The sequence below is a fragment of the Micromesistius poutassou genome (genome assembly GCF_964030765.1).
Source record: "Micromesistius poutassou genome assembly, chromosome: 18".
Taxonomy (NCBI): domain Eukaryota; kingdom Metazoa; phylum Chordata; class Actinopteri; order Gadiformes; family Gadidae; genus Micromesistius; species Micromesistius poutassou.
This window is the reverse complement of record NC_140288.1, coordinates 223,052-245,610: the sequence shown is the minus strand read 5'-3', so window position 1 is coordinate 245,610 and position 22,559 is coordinate 223,052. Positions and strand designations below refer to the sequence as shown.

The 22,559-nt window shown below is 50.1% G+C and overlaps 1 protein-coding gene across 1 annotated transcript in view; it reads right to left on the bottom strand.

Moving 5' to 3' along the window:
- The window catches only part of grin3a (glutamate receptor, ionotropic, N-methyl-D-aspartate 3A), a gene marked incomplete at both ends in the record, with an annotated part of 37,508 nt that extends 21,382 nt beyond the window's left edge, over positions 1 to 16,126 (bottom strand). Inside the window, 2 exon segments of the mRNA XM_084483216.1 lie at positions 9,011 to 9,765; positions 15,410 to 16,126. Of these exon segments, the coding sequence (XP_084339342.1) occupies positions 9,011 to 9,765; positions 15,410 to 16,126 (1,472 nt within the window).
- Positions 16,127 to 22,559: the final 6,433 nt, after the last annotated feature.

Here is a 22,559-nt window from a genome sequence, read left to right as displayed (position 1 = left end):
GATGACTGGTTGTTTGATGACTGGTTGCTTTATGACTGGTTGTTTGATGACTGGTTGCTTTATGACTGGTTGCTTTATGACTGGTTGCTTTATGACTGGTTGCTTTATGACTGGTTGTTTGATGACTGGTTGCTTTATGACTGGTTGCTTTATGACTGGTTGCTTTATGACTGGTTGCTTTATGACTGGTTGCTTTATGACTGGTTGCTTGATGACTGGTTGTTTTACGAGGTGTTTGGTCAGCGCCTTTAGTCGCTTCCTGACACCGAGCTGAGCGGAGGCAAACCCCCGTTTAATGTTGTGGAACAACCAGCTATAAAACACTGAGTCACAATTAAACAGCAGCACACACACACACACACACACACACACACACACACACACACACACACACACACACACACACACACACACACACACACACACACACACACACACACACAGGGGTTCTTTAACTCAAAGGTCCACATGATTTATTTAAAGGTCAGAGGTCTGGAACGATTGGTGGTCTGGAACGAAATACGATCTGTATAACTTTAAAGCAAACTACAATCAACTTCAAGAAAGGCAAAACAGTCAACAACTTGTATTGGAATTCAGTTGTGTTGTGCCGGTGGCTTTCCACCTCTCTGGTGTGAGCCCATGTGTCATCTCCACCTCATTAAGGTGTTATCATGTTCAGAAGACGTAGGGACTAGGTTTGAAAGGTACTGGGGTTGTACTGGGTTAGGCCCTCTCCAACCCGCTTTCCTCTCTTCCTTCAATATGTAAAACTTTATTTTACATTTATATATTTTATATATATATTTATATTTTTTTACACTACCAGGGTTGAGGGTTCCATTCCCACTGGTAGAGCAAGGCATTAACACTGCCAGGTTAGGGGTTCCATTCCCACTGGTAGAGCAAGGCATTAAGGCAAAGCAAGGCAATGCAACTTTATTTCTATAGCACTTTTGAAACACGAGGCCGAAGTAGTCTGCCTCGTAAAAGTAAACAAAGGCCAAGTTAAAAAATGCATTCAATAAAATAAAATAGTAACTAAATCCTGCTTTCCCATGTTTTGTGTTTACTCTGGAGATAATTAATAGATTGGTCTCAGAAGATCTTAGTGGTCTAGAAGGCTTATGTAGTGGAAACATATCCTAAACCATGTAGGGATTTATAACGCCCCTTAACTGTGGTATAATGAGAACATACCACAGCCTGTCGTGATCTATTGCTTAAGTGTAACACTCACCGCAGATTACTCCGTGGACTTATCCAGGAAGCCCTTACTAGCCGATAGCAGAACGGATGCGGTGAGTGTTTACAGGCACTAACGCAAAGTTTATACTGTTTCGCCACACTATGAGTTAAATGAGCACGGTGGTGTCTCGTAAGGAACCAACTCATGTTACCGAGGTCTTGGAATGGTTTTCTGAATGTGTTTAGAAAAGCAGATAAAGAGCTTGCCCCCATAGGTTAGTGTTATGTGCAGATCTCTGGCTTGGTCCAATCAATTTTTGTCTGGTTTTTAGCTTCCCTCAACATGGGGTGACCCTCAGGAAAACAGTAATGGGGTTAAAAATCGCCGGAATTCTCCTTTAAGTGGCCTCCATGTTGACTTACCTGCCTGCTGTATGCAAACAATCTGCTTGCAAAAGAAAAAGCCTCAGTTGAGGTTGCATGTATTAAAAACTGTTTAAAAGTTATGGTATCAGGCCCCCCCTTTATTTAATCCTCCCAATCCTTTATGCCACCAGAAAACACATTTGAACAGCACATCATGGTAGCAGTATTTGTAAAATAAAATGTTTTACAATAACTGAAGGCTATTGCCAAACTCTGCAGCCAGCTAGGCTACACACCAGGTGTTCCTACAGTTATTCCATGTATAATCACAGTATTTATCCCCAGAAATATGATAGAAGATGGGAAAAGCCAGCAATGGAGCAAATGACTTGATATTGGTCCAACTACAGGAGTGGCGGCAACCCAAAACAGATGACGTATTTCCTTTGATTGCAGCATTCTCTTCATGACCCATTTCTACTTTGATTTGCCATTCAAGGCACTCATCGGGAAAAAAACCTCAAATATTATAAATGATTAGTTACTCGAGTTACTGTGACATCGCAAATGAAAACTTCCTTAGTTTCATATATAAACCGATATCTTTCAATTCATCTGGGTTAGTGGGGGACTAGAATAGGCCCCCAATATATAAGGAGAGACAATTACCCTTCTCTCCCACGCTCAAGTTAAGCAATTAATCAATTTTGATTAAACGTCTAGTGTGTAATTAGTTTTGTAATGTTTTAAGGGACCACATCATGTTCTGTATTAATTGAGACAACTCGTATTTTTCTGTCTTGATGAAACCAACGATTCGTATTGAGGCGGTTAGCAGCCAGTCCCCAAGGTGGAGGCTCTAGCTAACTATGAGTTTAAACCAGCGTGCTTCTATCCACCAGATAGGGTTTAGCCCTGGATGTTTCATTACAATGTTCACTAACATCTCACACAAGACGCTCAAAAAGCATCGCTGGCCGGCTCATGACCTTTGAAAGACAACTGTGCAACTTTGAGTTGCTGACAACACAAACATGATTTTATATATACGTATCAAATCCTGGTTTTCCAGGTTTTCCAAAAGGCGTGGGAACCTGGTCCAGGGACCACAGCCCACGCTGAGGGTGATGAGGTCTGGATGAGGACATTACTGCTCCTGACTGTGGGGCAGGAATAATCCTCTGGAGAAGATCCTCTTAGCAGAATTGGCTGAAGGAGACAGGATCAGATAGGATTGTTTGAGTGGGGGAAAGGGAGACGGATAAGCCTGTGTGATGTATCCTTAAACGTAGTATCTGTTCAGACCAGAGACCTGGATCACTGATGGTGCGTTTCCACTGGCGGGTGTGCCTAGGCCCAGCATGCCTTGGCCCAGTAGTGAAGGTGCGGTTTGGCTCAGTTACGGCTCGCGTTTCCACCGCCGCCAGTACCCTTATGGTGGGCGGGGTTTAAGACAGTACCCTTATGGTGGGCGGGGTTTAAGACAGTACCCTTATGGTGGGCGTGGTTCAAGACAGTACCCTTATGGTGGGCGGAGTTTAAGCCGGACGGCGATAGCAGCCGACACAGTGTAGCCTGCTAATAATACAAGGAAAAAGAAGAACGCGCACAACGAACAAAGAGCAACAATGGAGGACGTCCAAGAAGGACGGCAAACTTTTGTTTGACATTTTCTTCAATAAGCAAAAATTTCGCCGTTGTCCAGAAATACCTCGCAGGTACTACAGTACGGCTAACCACGGCCAAGTCTGGACCCCGCCCACTTATGGCGGTGGAAACGCAAACCGTTCCGCAACTATTCATACCAAACTGAACCTATTCATACCAAACTGAACCTATTCATACCAAACTGAACCTATTCATACCAAACTGAACCTATTCATACCAAACTGGACCGCACCCACCGGTGGAAACGCACCATTAGGTCACTTCAGCTGTCTCTCTCTCACTCTGTCTCTCTCTATGTCTCTCTCTCTGTGTCTCTCTTATGTCTCTCTCTCTCTATTACTTTGTCTCTCTCTCTCTCTCTATTTCTTTCTGTCTCTCTCTTCCTGTCTTTTTGTCTCGTTCTTTCTTTTCACTCAGTCCTTTTTGTTTTTTTCCTGTATCATCAATCCTTATTCAATCAGCGCTATTCTATTCCCACCCTTGAAGCCCCTCTTTGAGTCCCTGTGGTGGACCTTATCTGGGCTCCCTGTGGCTTAATGCCTTCCAACTCCAAACTCATCAGATCCATTCATTTATTTTCTGTCTGCCAGTGGCTGTGTGTGTTTGAGGCAACAAACCACAATGGTCATTATTGTGGAATATCGTCTAAAAATCAACACAATAATAATTTTCTACAAAAGTCTTAAAATGCGTCATTATTTTGTGTATTTATTTGATTTGATGTATCCCCAGTGTGCTGTATTACCTCTGAGCCTGTCCGGTTCCACTGTCCGCCTGAAGGCAGACTGTACAAAGTAATGCCCCACCCCCACCAGCCCGTACTTCCTGTCTGACATCCATCACTTCCTGGACCCTCCCCTGGTGGTTGTGGAGGTTGACACCAGGCCTGGTTGGTTCAATGTCTGGCCAGAGGGCGTCAGTATATCTTCCCTGTCACCCGGGCTGTGCTATCAGCTGCTCTGTGGTGTACTTTGCATCAGATAACATTTCTATCTGCTGCCTCTCTCCTCCGGGGTCGGGCGGGGGCCGGCCTCCCCCCCCCTCCCCCTGGCCGGTCCTCCAGCCCTGCCTCGTCCCACCTGGGCTGTGCCCTTTAGTATGGCCCCCTTCGCCCCCCCACCGGAACATGTGCAGATACATGTTAACATGTGTGTAGTGTATACATTTACTTTTACTGGGTTACTACCGATACAAAGCCTCGTGCAAATGGACCAAGTGTTCCTTTAAAGAGCCAGACCCCCCCTGGTGTGTCAACAGAGCTCCACCTCGGGCCGTCTACACCACAGATTGTGTTTGACCGCCGCTCCAACGCCTGAAGGCCTCCACCCTCTGCAGCGCCACGCTCTGCTGCTCCGTCTCCTCCACCTGCTCCTCACCTGCTCCTCCACCTGCTCCTCACCTGCTCCTCACCTGCTCCTCACCTGCTCCTCACCTGCTCCTCCACCTGCTCCTCACCTGCTCCTCACCTGCTCCTCCACCTGCTCCTCACCTGCTCCTCCACCTGCTGGCCTGGAAGGCCACCAAAGCCTTCCCCCTGGGGGTCTGTGTGGGGGTGGGTGGGCTGTCACCTCAGAAACCCACCGCACCCTGTCAGCTTATCTTTCTCTCCTCATGGGTGAACGGTTTGTTGGTGGTCTAACTGGGATCTTTGGACTGGGAGTGGATCACCCTAACCACTGCACTAGCCGGCCTCCCAGTACAGTTCTCTGTGTGCTGCTGTTGTTAGGATCCCCACGTCCGAAGCACATCTGTAGGCCTCCTAGAGCGAGCTGGCCCTAGCCCTACCTGCCCTAGCCCTACCTGACCCCTACCTGCCCTGACCCCTACCTGACCCCTACCTGACCCCTACCTGCCCTGACCTGCCCTGACCCCTACCTGACCCCTACCTGCCCTGACCCCTACCTGACCCCTACCTGCCCTGACCCCTACCTGCTCCTTAGGGACCTGTATCTAGAAGCATCTGCTAAATGACTGAATTCGACCTGGAGATAATAAAGAATCAAATAAAGTTAAGATAGGGGAACATTATTCTAAATAATTTGAGTCATGTCAACTATGTAAACTATATGTTGCATATGGGATTTTATTGAAGTGTACGTTAGTTTTAGAATCCCATCAGAGAACCACATAGAACCCGTTTGGAGCCATGTTCCAAGTGGTTCTCATCTGGTGAAGGGTCTGGGATCTGATGGACAGATCAGCTCAGCCTCTCAAATGACAGCTTCATCACGCCATGTCAACACCTCAAGGACACCATAACCTCTGGGCCTGTCCACCTCCATCCTCCACCACCACTACCTCCACCACCACCACCACCACCACCACCACCACTATACCACCACCACTACCTCCACCACCACCACCACCACCACCACCTCCACCACCACCACCACTATACCACCACCACCACCACCACCACTACCACCACTACCACCACCTCCACCACCACCACCACCACCTCCACCTCCACCACCACTATACCACCACCACCACCACCACCACTACCACCACTACCACCACCTCCACCACCACCACCACCACCTCCACCTCCACCACCACCACTATACCACCACCACCACTACCTCCACCACCACCACCACCACCTCCACCACCACCACCACCACCACTACCTCCACCACCACCACCACTACCTCCACCACCACCACCACTATACCACCACCTCCACCTCCACCACCACTACCTCCACCACCACCACCACCACTATACCACCACCACCACCTCCACCACCTCCACCACCACCACCACTACCTCCACCACCACCACCACCACCACCTCCACCTCCACCACCACTACCTCCACCACCACCACCACCACTACCTCCACCACCACCACCACCACCACCACCACCTCCACCACCTCCACCACCACCACCACTACCTCCACCACCACCACCACCACCTCCACCACCTCCACCACCACCACTATACCACCACCACCACCACCTCCATCCTCCACCACCACTACCTCCACCACCACCACCACTACCTCCACCACCACCACCTCCACCACCTCCACCACCACCACTATACCACCACCACCTCCACTACCTCCACCACCACCTACACTATACCACCACCACCACCTCCACCACCTCCACCTCCACCACCACTACCTCCACCACCACCACCACCACTATACCACCACCACCTCCACTACCTCCACCACCACCACCACCTCCACCACCTCCACCTCCACCACCACTATACCACCACCTCCACCACCTCCACCTCCACCACCACTATACCACCACCTCCACCACCACCACCTCCACTACCTCCACCACCACCTCCACCACCACTATACCACCACCTCCACCACCTCCACCTCCTCCACCTCCACCTCCACCACCTCCACCACTATACCACCACCACCACCTCCACCTCCTCCTCCACTATACCACCACCACTATACCACCACCACCACCACCTCCACCTCCGCCACCATCCCCACCATCCCCACCCTACAGCCGGTTCAATGCCCAATATTATCAATGCCTAATAATAAACCTGTCAAATCCATAAATGAAGTATCCGTGTCAGTCTGTTCAGGCTGCATTAACGGCAGCTGACTAGCAGTTTGGTCAAATGTAACTACGTTAAATACAAGGTACAGCGTTCGATTTGCGGCCAGTGACTGCCGCACTTTGTTAGTGATACTGTTATTTACGCACCAGAACCATGATTACAAATAATATATCAGCACACCACACCACACTGTCATGGTCCAACATGGAAATATGTGGATAGTGCTTTAGAGGTCTGTCGCAGTGGTCTTGGAGTGAATGTCACATGCATAATTCTCGCATAATTCACCTGTGATGTTAAGTGTTGTTCTACACACTGTGTTGCTTATCATTTACTGTCCAAGGGATCGCTGCCCCTTTAAATGTCTCATGACGTCTGAGCCTGACGTGGGGTTGGTTATGTTTCTGTGCGTGTTGAACTCCTGGTTTCTCTAACTGATTCAACGAGTCACGCGTGGCTCAACGTGCTAAATTGTCTCTCGTGCTTTAATGTAATTTCCACAGTCTATTATTTTGTTTTCTGGACCATATGATAGAATAGACATCAATTTGTTTCCTGACGGTTTCCACAGTCAGGCTAACCCAAATATCAGCTCACCAGATGTTCTGTTATCTGTGTTTATCTGGTACGACGATCTTAAGAATCCCATCGCAGTGAGGTCTGTGAAAACATCTTACCGCTGAGCAATTGCAGAGCGCCTATGGAGTTCAGATTAATTTTCCCAGATGAAAATGTCCACTCCCCACTCCTGAAGGACACAGCAGCACAGCCTCACGCTCCAGACTACAGGGTCCCCCTCTTCTCCTCCCCTGCACCATGACTCCAGCTTCTGGGTTCAAACCCTGTTTCTGCGGTCTACCCATAAATATCAAATGTATCTGTATTCACTGTATGTTGCTGGTGATGAAAGCTTGTATAGCTTGTGCTATATTACTAGTAAAATGGTTTCTAATCCAGTTGATCCCAGCAGCCCTTTCTCGTATTTATTCAGTCTGTATGGGAAATACCAATTATAGAAAAGAATGTTCTTGCTGTCTTAACAAGCCTTGTAATGCCAGCTCTTGCTATCTGTGGCTGATTGGGGATCATAAGAGGATGTGGGCAGGGGAGGCTGATTGTAACCAGTGGTGTGTGAGTGCACTCCATCATGGCTCATGGGCCGTGCCCTGGACCAATGCAGAGCACCGCCGCATGCAGCCTAATGCCATCCATCACATGACGCTTTCAGCACAGACCGTCCCATTAGAGCACCGGACGGGCGCCTGCACACAGACCTGTCTGCACCCGAGTGCATCGGTTGGTGCCCGTAGCGTTGGGTGAGTAATGTGTGTGTGAGTAATGTGGCTCTACGCCTTCGATGGGAGGGAAGAAATAAGAAAGTAGAGCTGGCGACTCAGTGGCTCCACCTGGACAGGTGTGTGTGTGGCTGTCTCACCTGGCCAGGTAGGCTGCAGACAGACAGGTGTGTGTGTGGCTGTCTCACCTGGCCAGGTAGGCTGCAGACAGGTGTGTGTGTGGCTGTCTCACCTGGCCAGGTAGGCCCCAGACAGACAGGTGTGTGCGTGGCTGTCTCACCTGGCCAGGTAGGCTGCAGACAGACAGGTGTGTGCGTGGCTGTCTCACCTGGCCAGGTAGGCCCCAGACAGGTGTGTGTGTGACTGTCTCACCTGGCCAGGTAGGCTGCAGACAGACAGGTGTGTGTGTGACTGTCTCACCTGGCCAGGTAGGCTGCAGACAGACAGGTGTGTGTGTGGCTGTCTCACCTGGCCAGGTAGGCTGCAGACAGACAGGTGTGTGTGTGTGGCTGTCTCACCTGGCCAGGTAGGCTGCAGACAGACAGGTGTGTGTGTGACTGTCTCACCTGGCCAGGTAGGCTGCAGACAGACAGGTGTGTGCGTGGCTGTCTCACCTGGCCAGGTAGGCCCCAGACAGGTGTGTGTGTGACTGTCTCACCTGGCCAGGTAGGCTGCAGACAGACAGGTGTGTGTGTGACTGTCTCACCTGGCCAGGTAGGCTGCAGACAGACAGGTGTGTGAGTGTGGCTGTCTCACCTGGCCAGGTAGGCTGCAGACAGACAGGTGTGTGTGTGGCTGTCTCACCTGGCCAGGTAGGCTGCAGACAGACAGGTGTGTGCGTGGCTGTCTCACCTGGCCAGGTAGGCTGCAGACAGACAGGTGTGTGTGTGGCTGTCTCACCTGGCCAGGTAGGCTGCAGACAGACAGGTGTGTGTGTGACTGTCTCACCTGGCCAGGTAGGCTCCAGAGCTGCCGTTCCTCTGCTCCTGGAGGTCCATACAGTTGGTGGTCCCGGGGATGAGGGCCATGGCGGGGTTCTCCCTGGCGGCGCTCCCCACGGCGCGGGCCACCAGCTCCAGGGCGTCCTGGACGTAGTGGTCCAGGGAGGGGGTCCCCATCCCGCCGTGGGCCAGCAGGCCGAGGGGCAGGCCCTCTGTCCGCAGCTGGGCCACGTCCTGGCTGTCGCCCAGCACCCAGTGGAAGTCGGGCAGCATCATCCGGGTGGCCAGCGTCCAGAGCCGCCGCACCTCGCGCATCTCGCAGCCGAAGGTCACCACGGCGACCGTAGAGGAGGCGGAGAGGGGGTCCCGCAGGGCCTCCAGGCGGCGCATCAGAGCCTGCTGCTGGTCCCACCTGGACGGAGAGGACGTGGAGGAGGAGGAGGCTCCCCAGGAGAAAGAGGGGAAAGACGAAGAGGAGGTCTCCGCCCGCGCCGCTCCGCCCGACCACGAGGACCACGGCGGAGAGGAGGACGGGGACGAGGAGGAGGACGGCGAGGACGGAGGTGTGTTGGTGAGGTTGACGAAGGCCCCCAGACGGAAGTGTGTGTTGTTCTTGACCAGGTGGAGGAACTGGGAGACGTCCATCTCCTGGCAGAGCAGGACGCTGACGTCCCACCAGCCGTTCCTCATCAGCAGGGCGTACAGCAGCCAGGCGGGGGCCGCCTCCACCGGCCGCATCGCCACCTGGAAGTGGAGAGGGTTCTGGGAGGGGGTCCGAGGGGGGGGGGGTCAGAGATAGGGGAGGGGGACAGGGGGACTGGTTACTAGGGCTGTATTCAGTACATACCTCGGCTTTTAAGTCACGGTTCGGTATGTCTAAGACAAGACACTCCCAGAGTGTGTGATAATCAATAAAAAACGTAAAATAATAATAATAATAATAATAATAATAATAATAATAATAATTGGTACGCACCAAAATTAAACATGCATTGACCCATACCGAAAAATGTTGGTAGGAATACACGTATGGTTACACCACTACTGGTTATAGTGTCAACTCTGAGCAAAAAGGTTTGAAGCTCAACCAATGCCCTCAGCCTGCCTCTGGATCCTAGAAGAAGACGTCTAACCCGCCCTGCTCCGCCGAGCCCCTGGGGGCCCGGGGCCCCTCTGATGGACGACGGGATGGACAATATAGCGCTGGGGAGGTGAGCGGAGGGTTAGGGTCAGGGGAGGGAAGAGAGGAGCTGAGAACCAGTGAGGGGAGGGAGGGAAGCTGCAGACAGAGAAGCCAGAGGTGATTTGAGAGAGAGCCATCAAAGGGAGGGTCAGTGTGGAGTAGAGGACAGGAAGACGGAGAGGTAAAGAGGTGAGAGGAGTGAGAGCGATGTAGGAAGGGAGAAAGAGGGAGGAGGGAGGAGCCAGGGATTGAAATAGGGGCCAGAGATTGGAAGGAAGCCAAACGAGAGACAGATCGATTCGGAGAAAGATTGAAGGGACATTGATAGGAGTAAAAGGAAAAATGAAAATCAGGGTGTGGAGAAAGCGAGGGAGGAATGGAAAGGAATAATTAAAGGAGCAGTAATCTGGACAAGGAGCTGGGAGGAGGGTTGAGGAGCCAACAGGAGGAGGAGGAGCAGCAGAGGGTGTGTGAAAGAGGTTGGGGTGGATAACAGGGGATGGAGAGCGGAGAGAGAGAAGTCTCAGAGCCAATGAAACGTCACAGAGGCTGTGAGGGGAGATAAGGAGGTGAGGAGAGAACAACGAGAAGGAGGATCTGTTTTTAAAGCACTCCTGTAGACTTCAAGCTTTCTCTAAGATCAATGTGTTCCTGTTGAACCCGGGCTGTAGAACATAATGGTTTCTGCCTTCACTGACTCCTCCCGCTCTCATGAATATGATTATCAACGTCCTGATGTACGCTGCACCCTGGATGTATGGGACAGGAGGTGGGGAGGAGGCGGGGAGGAGGTGGGGAGGAGGTGGGGAGGAGGTGGGGAGGCCTATTGCAGGATGATCTGGTTTGTAGACTGGGTTGCTGCTAGACCCATTTATATAACGCTGCATATCTGAGGACAGCGTGGCCAATCGGAGAGCTTCACCATGCACGGCTCATGTTCACACACACATGAACACACATGCACAGACTCACCCTCACACAAATACACATAAAGACACATTCACGCAGTCCCATGTTCTCCCTTGCACTCACACACACACACACACACACACACACACAGACAAACTCAACCACAATGACGCACCGAGACACACCAACTCTCTCACTCTCACACACACCAAACAGCCAGTTTGTTTGTATTGTTATTGATCATTTGATGACATCGAGACCTCATCATGGTTTAGTTCATTTGATGACATCGTGGTACATGACATCATCATCATGGTTTGGTGACATCAGGAATACATGTGGAAATATAAAGTTGATGGTTTACTTCAGAAGTGGCATCATGGTTTAATTCCAATATCATGCTTATATGGTACGGTATATATGGTACAGGAAGTTAATAAAATGCTGACAGACAGTTGGACAGGCTGACAGAGAGACATGCAGGCTGACTAAAGAGTCAGACACACACAGACAGACACACAGACAGGGCTCTGACAGATAATAGCAGCATAAAGGAGCACCCAAAAGTGAAACCCAGCTTTCAGTCAATCATGCAGCAATGAGCACATCTTCGAAGGTCTTACAGTCATATAAAGCCCTGCCCTATCTCTCACTGCCTGTGTCTCTCTCTCTCACTGCCTGTGTGTCTCTCTCTCTCTCTCTCTCTCTCTCTCTTTGCCTGTGTGTCTCTCTCTCTCCCTCTATCTCTCTCACTGCCTGTGTGTGTGTGTGTGTCTCTCTCTCTCTCTCACACACTGCCTGTGTCTCTCTCTCTCTGGCTCCATATTTCCATGTCCCCCTCTTTCTCTTGCTCTCTCTGTCTCTTTCTCTCTCTACACACACACACACACACACACACACACACACACACACACACACACACACACACACACACACACACACACACACACACACACACACACACACACACACACACACACACACTCACAAACTCACCTGGATAGCCATACTGTTGAATTGATCCTTGATCTTTTCAAACAAGGCCCAATTAGCTAAGTTGTGTAATGAATCACATTGGACTATAAATATGTTAATTGCCCTAACCCTAATTTGGTAATTGCTATTTTATTTTTGACCAAAAAGCCCTGGGGAAGCAACAACAGAGTGAGATCGATAGTACTGTGCTGTCTGCTTCTAAAGACCTGGCCTGTTCTGGTCCCAGACAACTGTAGCGCTTCCATCTCCTTATCACAGCCTCACCGTATCTCTGTGATCCATCCCCACTGGTGAAGACAGATCCAAACCTTACTGTGATGACCACACATGTGAGTGTGAGCTCCCTGGTACGATGAGATTACTCATCATAGCAGACAGCCCTTTGGCTCTGTGATGAACGATGAGGACGAGAGCCAAACACTAAGTAACGATAAGAAGATGTACCAAGATATAGATGTACCAAGACATCCAAGGTATCCACATAAATGGTAAATGGTCCTCATTTATAAAGCGCTTTTATCCAAAGCGCTTCACAGTGTTGACTGACATTCACCCATTCATGCACACATTCACACACCGATGGCGGATTCGACCACGCAGGGCGACGGCCAGCGGGTCAGGAGCAGTCAGGGTGAGGCGTCTCGCTCAGGGACACCTCCACACTCCGCTAGGAGGAGCCGGGGATCAGACCAGCGACCACATGAAAGACACTGGAAATGGGAGCGACACCCAGAGGAAATTCATATGAATTCTATATATACTATATATATATTCTATATATACGGTCAGAGGAAACCAGAGCGGCAGGTAGCGCCGCTAAACTAAAGGTAAACTAAACTAACTACTAAAGGTAACGCTGTCCGAACAGTCAGTAATAATGGAGGCTCACAACAGAGGGACTGACGTGGAGAGACACCCACCGCTCTGCGGAGGAGACGGGGGGAGGCGGCTGTAAATAATGCAGGTGCTGATGAGAGGATGCAGACGGAGCAGGTGGAGGGGATGACGTGAACTAGACAGCTGGAGGCTTGGCCACACACACACACACACACGCACACGCACGCACGCACGCACGCACGCACGCACGCACATACACACGCAGGGGAGAGAAGTGGAACAGTCTGGTGGTGGTGGAGAGAACTACCGATGAGGGGGTAGGTCTAGTATTTGCACTGTGATGTTAGGGCAGGTCCTGGACGTCCTGCCGTGCGTCCTGAGCAACCAGAGCTCTGCCTTCTGGAGCCGTCTCTCTCCACTCACATTTTAAATGCACTGCAGGATATTCATTTGCAAGATAATGTTTTATTTTATATATATATATATATATATATATACATATATATTAGGGGTGTGCATCTCTCCAATAAAAGACGATTTGATGCGTATCTCGATACATGGGGTACGATACGATTCAGGAACGATAAATTTTTAAAATGGAACGATTCGATTCAGTTCGATTCAGAAGGATTTTGATTCGATTCGATGTGGCACGGCTCAATTCGAGAGGGTATGATGCAATGGATTTCTTGTTGAAAGTAGACAATCATTTCACAAAATGAATTAACTTGTAAATGTGGCATTTCCTTCATAAAGATTTATCAAAGACTAGAGAAGAAGTGTATTTGTTAAGGGTGTGCATCTCTCCAATAAAAGACGATTCGATGCATATCTCGATACATGGGGTACGATACGATTCAGGAACGATTATTATTTTAAAATGGAACGATTCGATTCAGTTTGATTCAGAATATTTGCATCTTTTAAATCAAAATCGATTTTCCGATTCAAATCGGTTTTTGTTACACCCTGGCCCTAATATATATATATGTTTGTGGTGGGCCACCAGCTCCAGGGCACAGTTAGTTTGTAGTTTGGTTGTTTTCTAAAGATGAGGCTTTGATGGAAAGATCCAACCGCTATGCTTTCCATCAATCTATCACTGTCTGTCTGTGTGCCTGTCTGTCTGCCTGCCTTTGTGTCTGTCTGTGTGTCTGCCAGCCTGTCTGCCTGTCTGTCTGTCGGTTCTTTAACCACCTACATATTGCTGATGGCAAGTCATATTTCACAGAGAAGGAAATAAGATATCCCTGTGTTACACACACACACACACACACACACACACACACACACACACACACACACAGGCTCTCTGTCACACCCCCAACAAACACATATACACTCACACACATGTACACACAAACTCACACTCACACACACTGATACACACACACACACACACACACACACACACACACACACTGATACACACACACGTGCACACACATACACTGATACACACACACACACGCAGGGTCACACATCATGGTAGCTTGCTAGGTGGCAGGTGTCCCAGAAGCCTTCAAGCTAACTAATGATGTTAGGATGTGTGTGCGTGTGTGTGTGCATGTGTGTGTTTTATTTGTTTGTATCTATCTGTTTGTGTGTCTATCTTTCTGTGTGTGCGTGCACACATTTGTGTTTGTAGAAGTGATCAAATTGTGTTTGTGTGCGTGTGTGCGTGTATCACTGTGTGTCAGTGTGTCTGTATAAGGCCTGTCTGTTAGTGTTGGTCTGTCTGCAGTGGTCTGGTAATGCACACATGACCACTGTTCTGTTCTAGTGACACTGAATGCACAGCATTAGTGTGTGTGTGTGTGTGTGTGTGTGTGTGTGTGTGTGTGTGTCATCAGTGTGTGTGTGTGTGTGTGTGTGTGTGTGTGTGTGTGTGTGTGTGTGTGTGTGTGTGTGTAAACTATTCCAGATGTCCAGGTCTGTGTGCTTGCCTTTTTACTGAAATTAAAAATGTAAATAAAAGGTAAACAAACTATCCATTCATGTGTAAAATAGGCTTAAAATATTTAAATCAAAAGGAATTAGTCACCGGCCGAAGTAGTGACGAATGTTTGTACAATATATAAATCTTAGAATCAACGTTCGTAAGCCCCTGTGTTTGTGTTTGTGTGTGCGTGCGCGTGTCCGTGCGTGTGTGTGTGTGTGTGTGTGTGTGTGTGTGTGTGTGTGTGTGTGTGTGTGTGTGTGTGTGTGTGTGTGTGTGTGCGCGTCTGCGCGTGCGTTCGCGCCTGTGAGCGCGCATAGCTGTGCTGTCCTTGGTGCTGATTTCGTTGTATTATAACTTCTTACGTAACGTCATGAGAGCAGTGAACCAACATGACTGAACAACAAGTCCCCGCTGGGTTCACTCCCCGTCCCCGCTGGGTTCACTCCCCGTCCCCGGTGGGTCCACTCCCCGTCCCCGGTGGGTCCACTCCCCGTCCCCGCTGGGTCCACTCCCCGTCCCCGGTGGGTTCAAACTCTCACCTCGCTGTTGCGCGGGAACTCGCGCGGCACCACGCTGACCACCGGCACCTGCAGCGCCACCGACACGAACTCCAGCTCGACCAGTTCGTCCCGGTTGCGCGGGAAGGCGAGCACGGCGGACACCCCCTGCACCACCACCGTGTGGCACACGCTCTCCAGGAAGGACCGCGGGTCGTCGCCGGCCGCGTCGCCCTCGGAGGCGAACGAGAAGGCGGGTAGTTCCCCGAGGCCCGAGCCCACCGCCATCACCAGCTCCAGGGTCAGGTTGTAGGGCAGCAGCCCGGCCCGGTTCAGGGCCTCGGCCGCGAGCAGGACCGAATCCCGAGGCGCGAACACGCGGTTCTCCTTGGACGCGTTCTCCTCGCGCTGTCGTGCGAGGTTCTTGTTCCTCGCGCCCCTCGGGCCGGTGCCGCCTCGGGTCCGGATGCTCCCGTAGCCGGCCGCTGCCCCGGCGCCGGTTCTCGCGCTCTCAAACTCCCGTCGTTCTGCCTCCTCCGGTGTCCTCGCGGCTCCACCTGTTGTCGCGTCCCGGTCCTCGTGAGCGGCGGCGGACAGTAGGCGCGGCTGCAGGTGCAGCGCCCCGACCCGCACCGTGTGGCCGATCCGCCGCAGCACCTGACACGGCTGCGGGTGCGAGGCGCAGGGCGCCAGCAGCTCGAGCGCCAGCGCGCACAGCAGCGGGAACCACGCGCGACGAGCTCCCGGGCCGCTCGCCATGTTCGCTCCACGAGCTTAAAACACCGAAACACCGGCGGGAACACCGGCGGCCGCCCTCCGACCTCCGCGCGGTCCGCCGCTCCGACCAGCTCCCGTTGGCGGGAAACTTGCGCGTTTTTTTTCCAAAGCAGAAGACGGGCACACGTCGCGCACATGCACAATTCCGAATCAAAGTGCCGCTTTTCATTTCAAACCGTTAAAACGATAAAGCCATCTCATAAAAAGCGGGGAAAACGCGTTCAGTGTGGCCATATTCCAACCGGAGCAGGACGCGGACCGGAGGAAGTGGCCCTTTGGGGAACGCAGAGGAAAACACGTTCAGGCTTCAGATCCAGATGTCCGCCGCCCGCCCGTCGGTGTAATCCCGGGGTCGACCTGTTTGATCCACTCCCGCCGCGGCTCCTCCCGGTTCAGCGAGTGGATTCTCCGGAACGCTCCCGTCAGACGCCGCCTCCCTCCCTCCACTCCCGAGACCCCTCGGCACGAGACCGCTCCCCGTGCACGTCCCGGGTCCCGCTCACGGTCCGCCCCGGCTGCGCGCTGCGCACGCCGCTCTGCCCGGTAATTAACGGGAAGAAGCGGGAGAGGTGAGCGCGTTTCTGGGGGATCAGCCCACAGTCACCGCGGGGTGCGTCAATAGACACTTTGTGCCACTTCTGCGTCTACGGACGGTGTGTGTGTGTGTGTGTGTGTGTGTGTGTGTGTGTGTGTGTGTGTGTGTGTGTGTGTGTGTGTGTGTGTGGGGGGGGTTACACAATTGAAAGAAAACAGGAGCGATCTATTGCGAGATACATTCTTCCAATCGGAACGATGCTTTTAATTGTTGAATGTGAATTGAGCTGATTTAACGTGTTTGTTCAACAAATATAACGAATCAGCAGAGACGTGGATATAAAGACATTATTCAGAGAAACATCGTGGATATAAAGACATTATTCAGAGAAACATCGTGGATATAAAGACATTATTCAGAGAAACATCGTGGATATAAAGACATTATTCAGAGAAACATCGTGGATATAAAGACATTATTCAGAGAAACATGCCCCTGTTGTATTCAGTCAACGACCTGGTGACCCAGGTCAGGGCTGAGCAGCGGCCAATCAGCAGCTGGTGACACTGAATAATGACGTTAATAGGCTGATGTGGATGAATGATTGGTTAATATTCCCCCTACTAATGAGACTAGAATTCACACCTCTCCGGATCAATAGCGCAGATTGATTCATGACATCACCGAATGAATCTGGTGGAGAGAAGGTGAGGATAGGGGAGAGAGGGGTGAGAGGGTGAGGATAGGGGTGAGAGGGTGAGGATAGGGGAGAGAGGGGTGAGAGGGTGAGGATAGGGGTGAGAGGGTGAGGATAGGGGAGAGAGGGTGAGGATAGGGGAGAGAGGGGTGAGAGGGTGAGGATAGGGGAGAGAGGGGTGAGAGGGTGAGGATAGGGGAGAGAGGGTGAGGATAGGGGAGAGAGGGTGAGGATAGGGGAGAGAGGGTGAGAATAGGGGAGAGAGGGGTGAGAGGGTGAGGATAGGGGAGAGAGGGTGAGAATAGGGGAGAGAGGGGTGAGAGGGTGAGGATAGGGGTGAGAGGGTGAGGATAGGGGAGAGAGGGTGAGAATAGGGGAGAGAGGGTGAGGATAGGGGAGAGAGGGGTGAGAGGGTGAGGATAGGGGAGAGAGGGGTGAGAGGGTGAGGATAGGGGAGAGAAAGAGGGGTGAGGATAGGGGAGAGAAAGAGGGGTGAGAGGGTGAGGACAGAGTGATGAGGGTGAGGGAGGGAGAGAGAAGGTGAATGATCTTCTCCGTGATGAACCCTTTAGACAGTGAGCAGGGAGAGCATCAGGAGCGTAGAACCAACAGCACGCCGTTGACCAGGAAATGGTTTCAGTATAACGCTAAGCTAGACAATGACATCATCAGCCCTACTGGGGCGGAGCCAGAGCCCTACTGGGCGGAGCCAGAGCCCTACTGGGGCGGAGCCAGAGCCTACTGGGCGGAGCCAGAGCCCTACTGGGGCGGAGCCAGAGCCTACTGGGCGGAGCCAGAGCCTACTGGGCGGAGCCAGAGCCCTACTGGGGCGGAGCCAGAGCCCTACTGGGCGGAGCCAGAGCCTACTGGGCGGAGCCAGAGCCTATTGGGGCGGAGCCAGAGCCCTACTGGGCGGAGCCAGAGCCCTACTGGGGCGGAGCCAGAGCCCTACTGGGCGGAGCCAGAGCCTACTGGGCGGAGCCAGAGCCTATTGGGGCGGAGCCAGAGCCCTACTGGGGCTATCTGGAGCTAAAGGCAGGGCCTGGATGAGGGCTGTCCAGGTCTCTGACCCTCAGCCCTCCTGGATGAGGGCTGTTCAGGAGGTCTCTGACCCTCAGCCCTCCTGGATGAGGGCTGTTCAGGAGGTCTCTGACCCTCAGCCCTCCTGGATGAGGGCTGTTCAGGTCTCTGACCCTCAGCCCTCCTGGATGAGGGCTGTTCAGGAGGTCTCTGACCCTCAGCCCTCCTGGATGAGGGCTGTTCAGGTCTCTGACCCTCAGCCCTCCTGGATGAGGGCTGTTCAGGAGGTCTCTGACCCTCAGCCCTCCTGGATGAGGGCTGTTCAGGAGGTCTCTGACCCTCAGCCCTCCTGGATGAGGGCTGTTCAGGTCTCTGACCCTCAGCCCTCCTGGATGAGGGCTGTTCAGGTCTCTGACCCTCAGCCCTCCTGGATGAGGGCTGTTCAGGAGGTGTCTGAGCTGCTCTGAGGTCTGTTGGCTGTCAGCCTGGTCCTATTAATCTCTCTCTAGAGAAACACGACGCCGTGTCTCTACATCCATCACCGCTCTGACAGCCCGTAGTATCCTGCTGCTTCCACCAGCCCAGCGCGCTCACTTACCTGCACTGTGTTCTGGTCTGTCTGTCTGTCTGTCTGTCTGCCTGCATGTATGTGTGACTGTCTGTCTGTCTGTCTTCCTGTCGGCCTGTCTATCTGCGTGGTTGTGATCAGGGTGTAATTTTGAACTGATTTTCAGCAGTGTCATTCTGTCATGGTCTAAACATGTTCCTCTGTCTGTCTGTCTGTCTGTCTGTCTGTCTCTCCTGTCTCTGTCTGTCTGTCTCTCCTGTCTGTTTTTTAAATTAGCAACGTTAATGTTTCTGTCTTACCAACTGCTGTGTCATAATCTCTCCCTCTCCCTCACTCTCTTTCTTTATCTCTCTTTCTTTCTCTCACTCTCTTTCACTCGCTCTCTTTCTCTCTTTCTCTCTCTCTCTCCCCTTCTCTCTTTCTTCTCACTTTCTTCTTTGCTCACTCTCTCTATCCATCTCTTCTCTCAATTCAAATCAAAAAAGCTTTATTGGCAAAATAAACATTTACATTGCCAAAGCTGTTTGGAAATTTAAAATGTTGGCCTAGTAAAGCATGAAAATGTAAAGCTAGAATACAAAAAAAAAAAAAAATCTCTGTCTGTCTGTTGTCATATTCAGAGAATATGTCTGATATTATCGAATGTTTGTCAAACTAATGAATAAAGTGATAGAAACAGTGGTGCTATAAGCAGCGGCCACAGGGCAGCTGTTCAGAGGCTCTGCCGAGGTCACCCCTGGAGCAGGACCTCTCTGCTGGTCGTCCTGCTCATCAAAATGGTTCCCAAGCAACCCCAATTTCATTCTCCGTCCACAGTCCAACTTCCATTTGAAACCGATTCCCTTCTTCTCTGGCAGAAGACAAATTAGTTTCAGTTGTGGAGGAGTCGCTGGTTTGCGAGACATTGGGCCGTTTACAGTTTTTCACAATTGTTTAAACACATTTCCTGATAGACTTTCTATCTTACTTTCTCAAAACCCAAAACCCACACAAAATGCTAATTCTTACACTAAATCTTACACTCTTACACATGGTGTTTTCTTTTTAAATGACAAACTCATACATCATAGGAGTAGACATTTCGAATCACCCATTGAACACTGGTGTGCAGAATGGAAAACACTATAGTATGAATGGCAAACTCTATATGAATGCTTCATCAGAAGCATAGAATTATGCTTTTGCATGTTCAGTGTTACACTGTCACCTGTTGGATGTAAAATATTACCATATAATGTTTTACGTACACTCAAATAGAAAACAACACACAATACTTTACAGTAACAACAAATACTGTATTTGTATCCAAAATGTGCAGTCTACTGTAAATCACAGCAAACAGGATGAAATGAAAGAGATAACAGAAAATAGGCAATACTGTAAACAAAACATCTGTGACCGTTCTATAGCAGATTGCTAATTGCACAACAGCCTTTGGAATTTAGAAATGTGATTGGCAGTGTGTTCTGTGTGAACACCAAGAGAGGGAATTCAGGAAGAGATGTGCAAGATATAGAGAATTGTGTGTAGTGTTGTGAAAAATGTGTGGTTTGGAATGGGAATCTGAGTCTAAAGCAGAAAATGTGCTTGGAGTTCAGCAGAATTGGTTTGGGAGTTGGTACATGAGTTTCAGGTTGTGCACATTGTGTCTGACGTTCCAATTAATGTGTTTAAACAATTGTGAAAAACTGTAAAATACTGAATATAACATAACATCATTACAGTTGTTCTCCATTGTATACACACAAAAAATGGAACTAACCATTCTGAAAACTTGAAGCTCATGTGTCAACAACAAGACTCCAGACTGCTGGACTCTAAGTACAATTCCATTGCTTTCACTCACAAAGAAATACTTCACATTTTTGCAAAACTCTAAGCACAAATCTCATAATTTAGCACACTTGGTTCACCTGGAAAACACTGGCCTTCAAAACGCCACACCACATTACCAATTGGTCTCACTCTCTTCTCACCTGTTCAAACTCAACTGGGAAAACACCTCAACCATGACTCAGAGCATGAAGAGGCCTGAGGTGAACTCACTGTGGTGTAGGAGCTCCTCTGGTCTGATCAGGATCAGAGGTGGGATACACACTGATTTACATGTACACGTAACCGAAGTCTGCTTTTTGTCAGGGATTTCGTTTGTTTGTTTCCAAAACTCCAGTAGTTTTTCTTGTGTATTTCAAGCTGTGATTGCGCCTGTGAAGCAACTTGTTTTCACTTCCATCGTTTAAGTTTCCTATCAGGTTGGTGTGCTTTAATACGACCCCAAAGATTTGACCACCGTTCATGGTGAAGGTAAGAGCTATTCTGACGGTGATGTCTTTTGTCAAGTTGTTTTTCAGGGCTCTGGGAATATAAATATTCTCACAATACCTTTCTCAGCTGAACGGGAATTTGTGAATGTACCAGTCTGCCTCTCTGTCTGCCCATCTGTCTGTCTGCCCATCTGTCTGTCTGCCAGTGAATGCCTTTCTTGTCATTATTACATAATACACATTTGTAACCTAGAAGTGAAGATTATACATTAATGATCAGATAAATTGAGTGTGACAGTGAGCTTTCAGAACACGACGCAGACCGCCATAAATACATAAATACCATCCAGGTTAATGGATTGAAGATTTAAAAAGGTTGACAGTTAACAGACGTATATTGAAATAGTCAGATAGGACATACATAATACACACGCACGTTGGACCTCCTGGGAGCACCAGCTTCAAACAGATGAACCCTCTCCGTCCCTCCTCCCTGCTACCAGCTGTTAACCTGCAGGGTCCCGCCGTGATGAGGGCGGTTAGCTCTCTGAGGTATACGCTGTAACCCGTCACCAGTCAGGCGTTGTGAACTAGTCCAACGCCTGATCAAAGCAATATCACATGACCTGAATTGGGGTGGGAAGGTGTGTATGTGTGTGTGTGTGTGCGTGCACTGCTTCAGTTGTTCTTGTACATAGGGGCTGTTGGACAGAGGATGACCTTGGCAGCGACCATGGGACATCTAATAACTAATCATTGATGATATTGATTCTGATCTGGATAAGTAAGGGTTTCGACCAGATCCATTTATTTAGCTCACTGTGTTAATTAGAAGCATCGTACCTGATGTGTGTGTGAGAAAAACATCAAGTTACATTACATTTGATTTAGTCTGACTAGTTAGCAGAGGAGTGCATGTTGACATGTATGTTGGTTTGTTAATTCACACTTTACACACACCTAACCCTAATACAACTAGTATCTCTAGGTAGAGTTATTCATATTATCAACACCACATCTGGTATCTTACCATAGCTGTATTTATAATAAGCAATTTGCTGGCCCCACTTTGGTCATGGTTAAGTTTCATGTATATATATCTCTATGGTAATAGTAACCAAACAAATGCATGAGAACCACGAGACTATCAAAGCACAATTGAATCCAAACAGAGTGGTGAGCCGAATGCCTGATTGCTGCTTTAACATTCTGAAGCACTTAACCCGCGGCGCCACTCGTCCTAAACTCCATTACTCGTACTTTGATATGACCTTGTTTTCCTGTGACAGTTTCACACATGAGTAGTTCTTGTAATAACAACTCTAGAACTC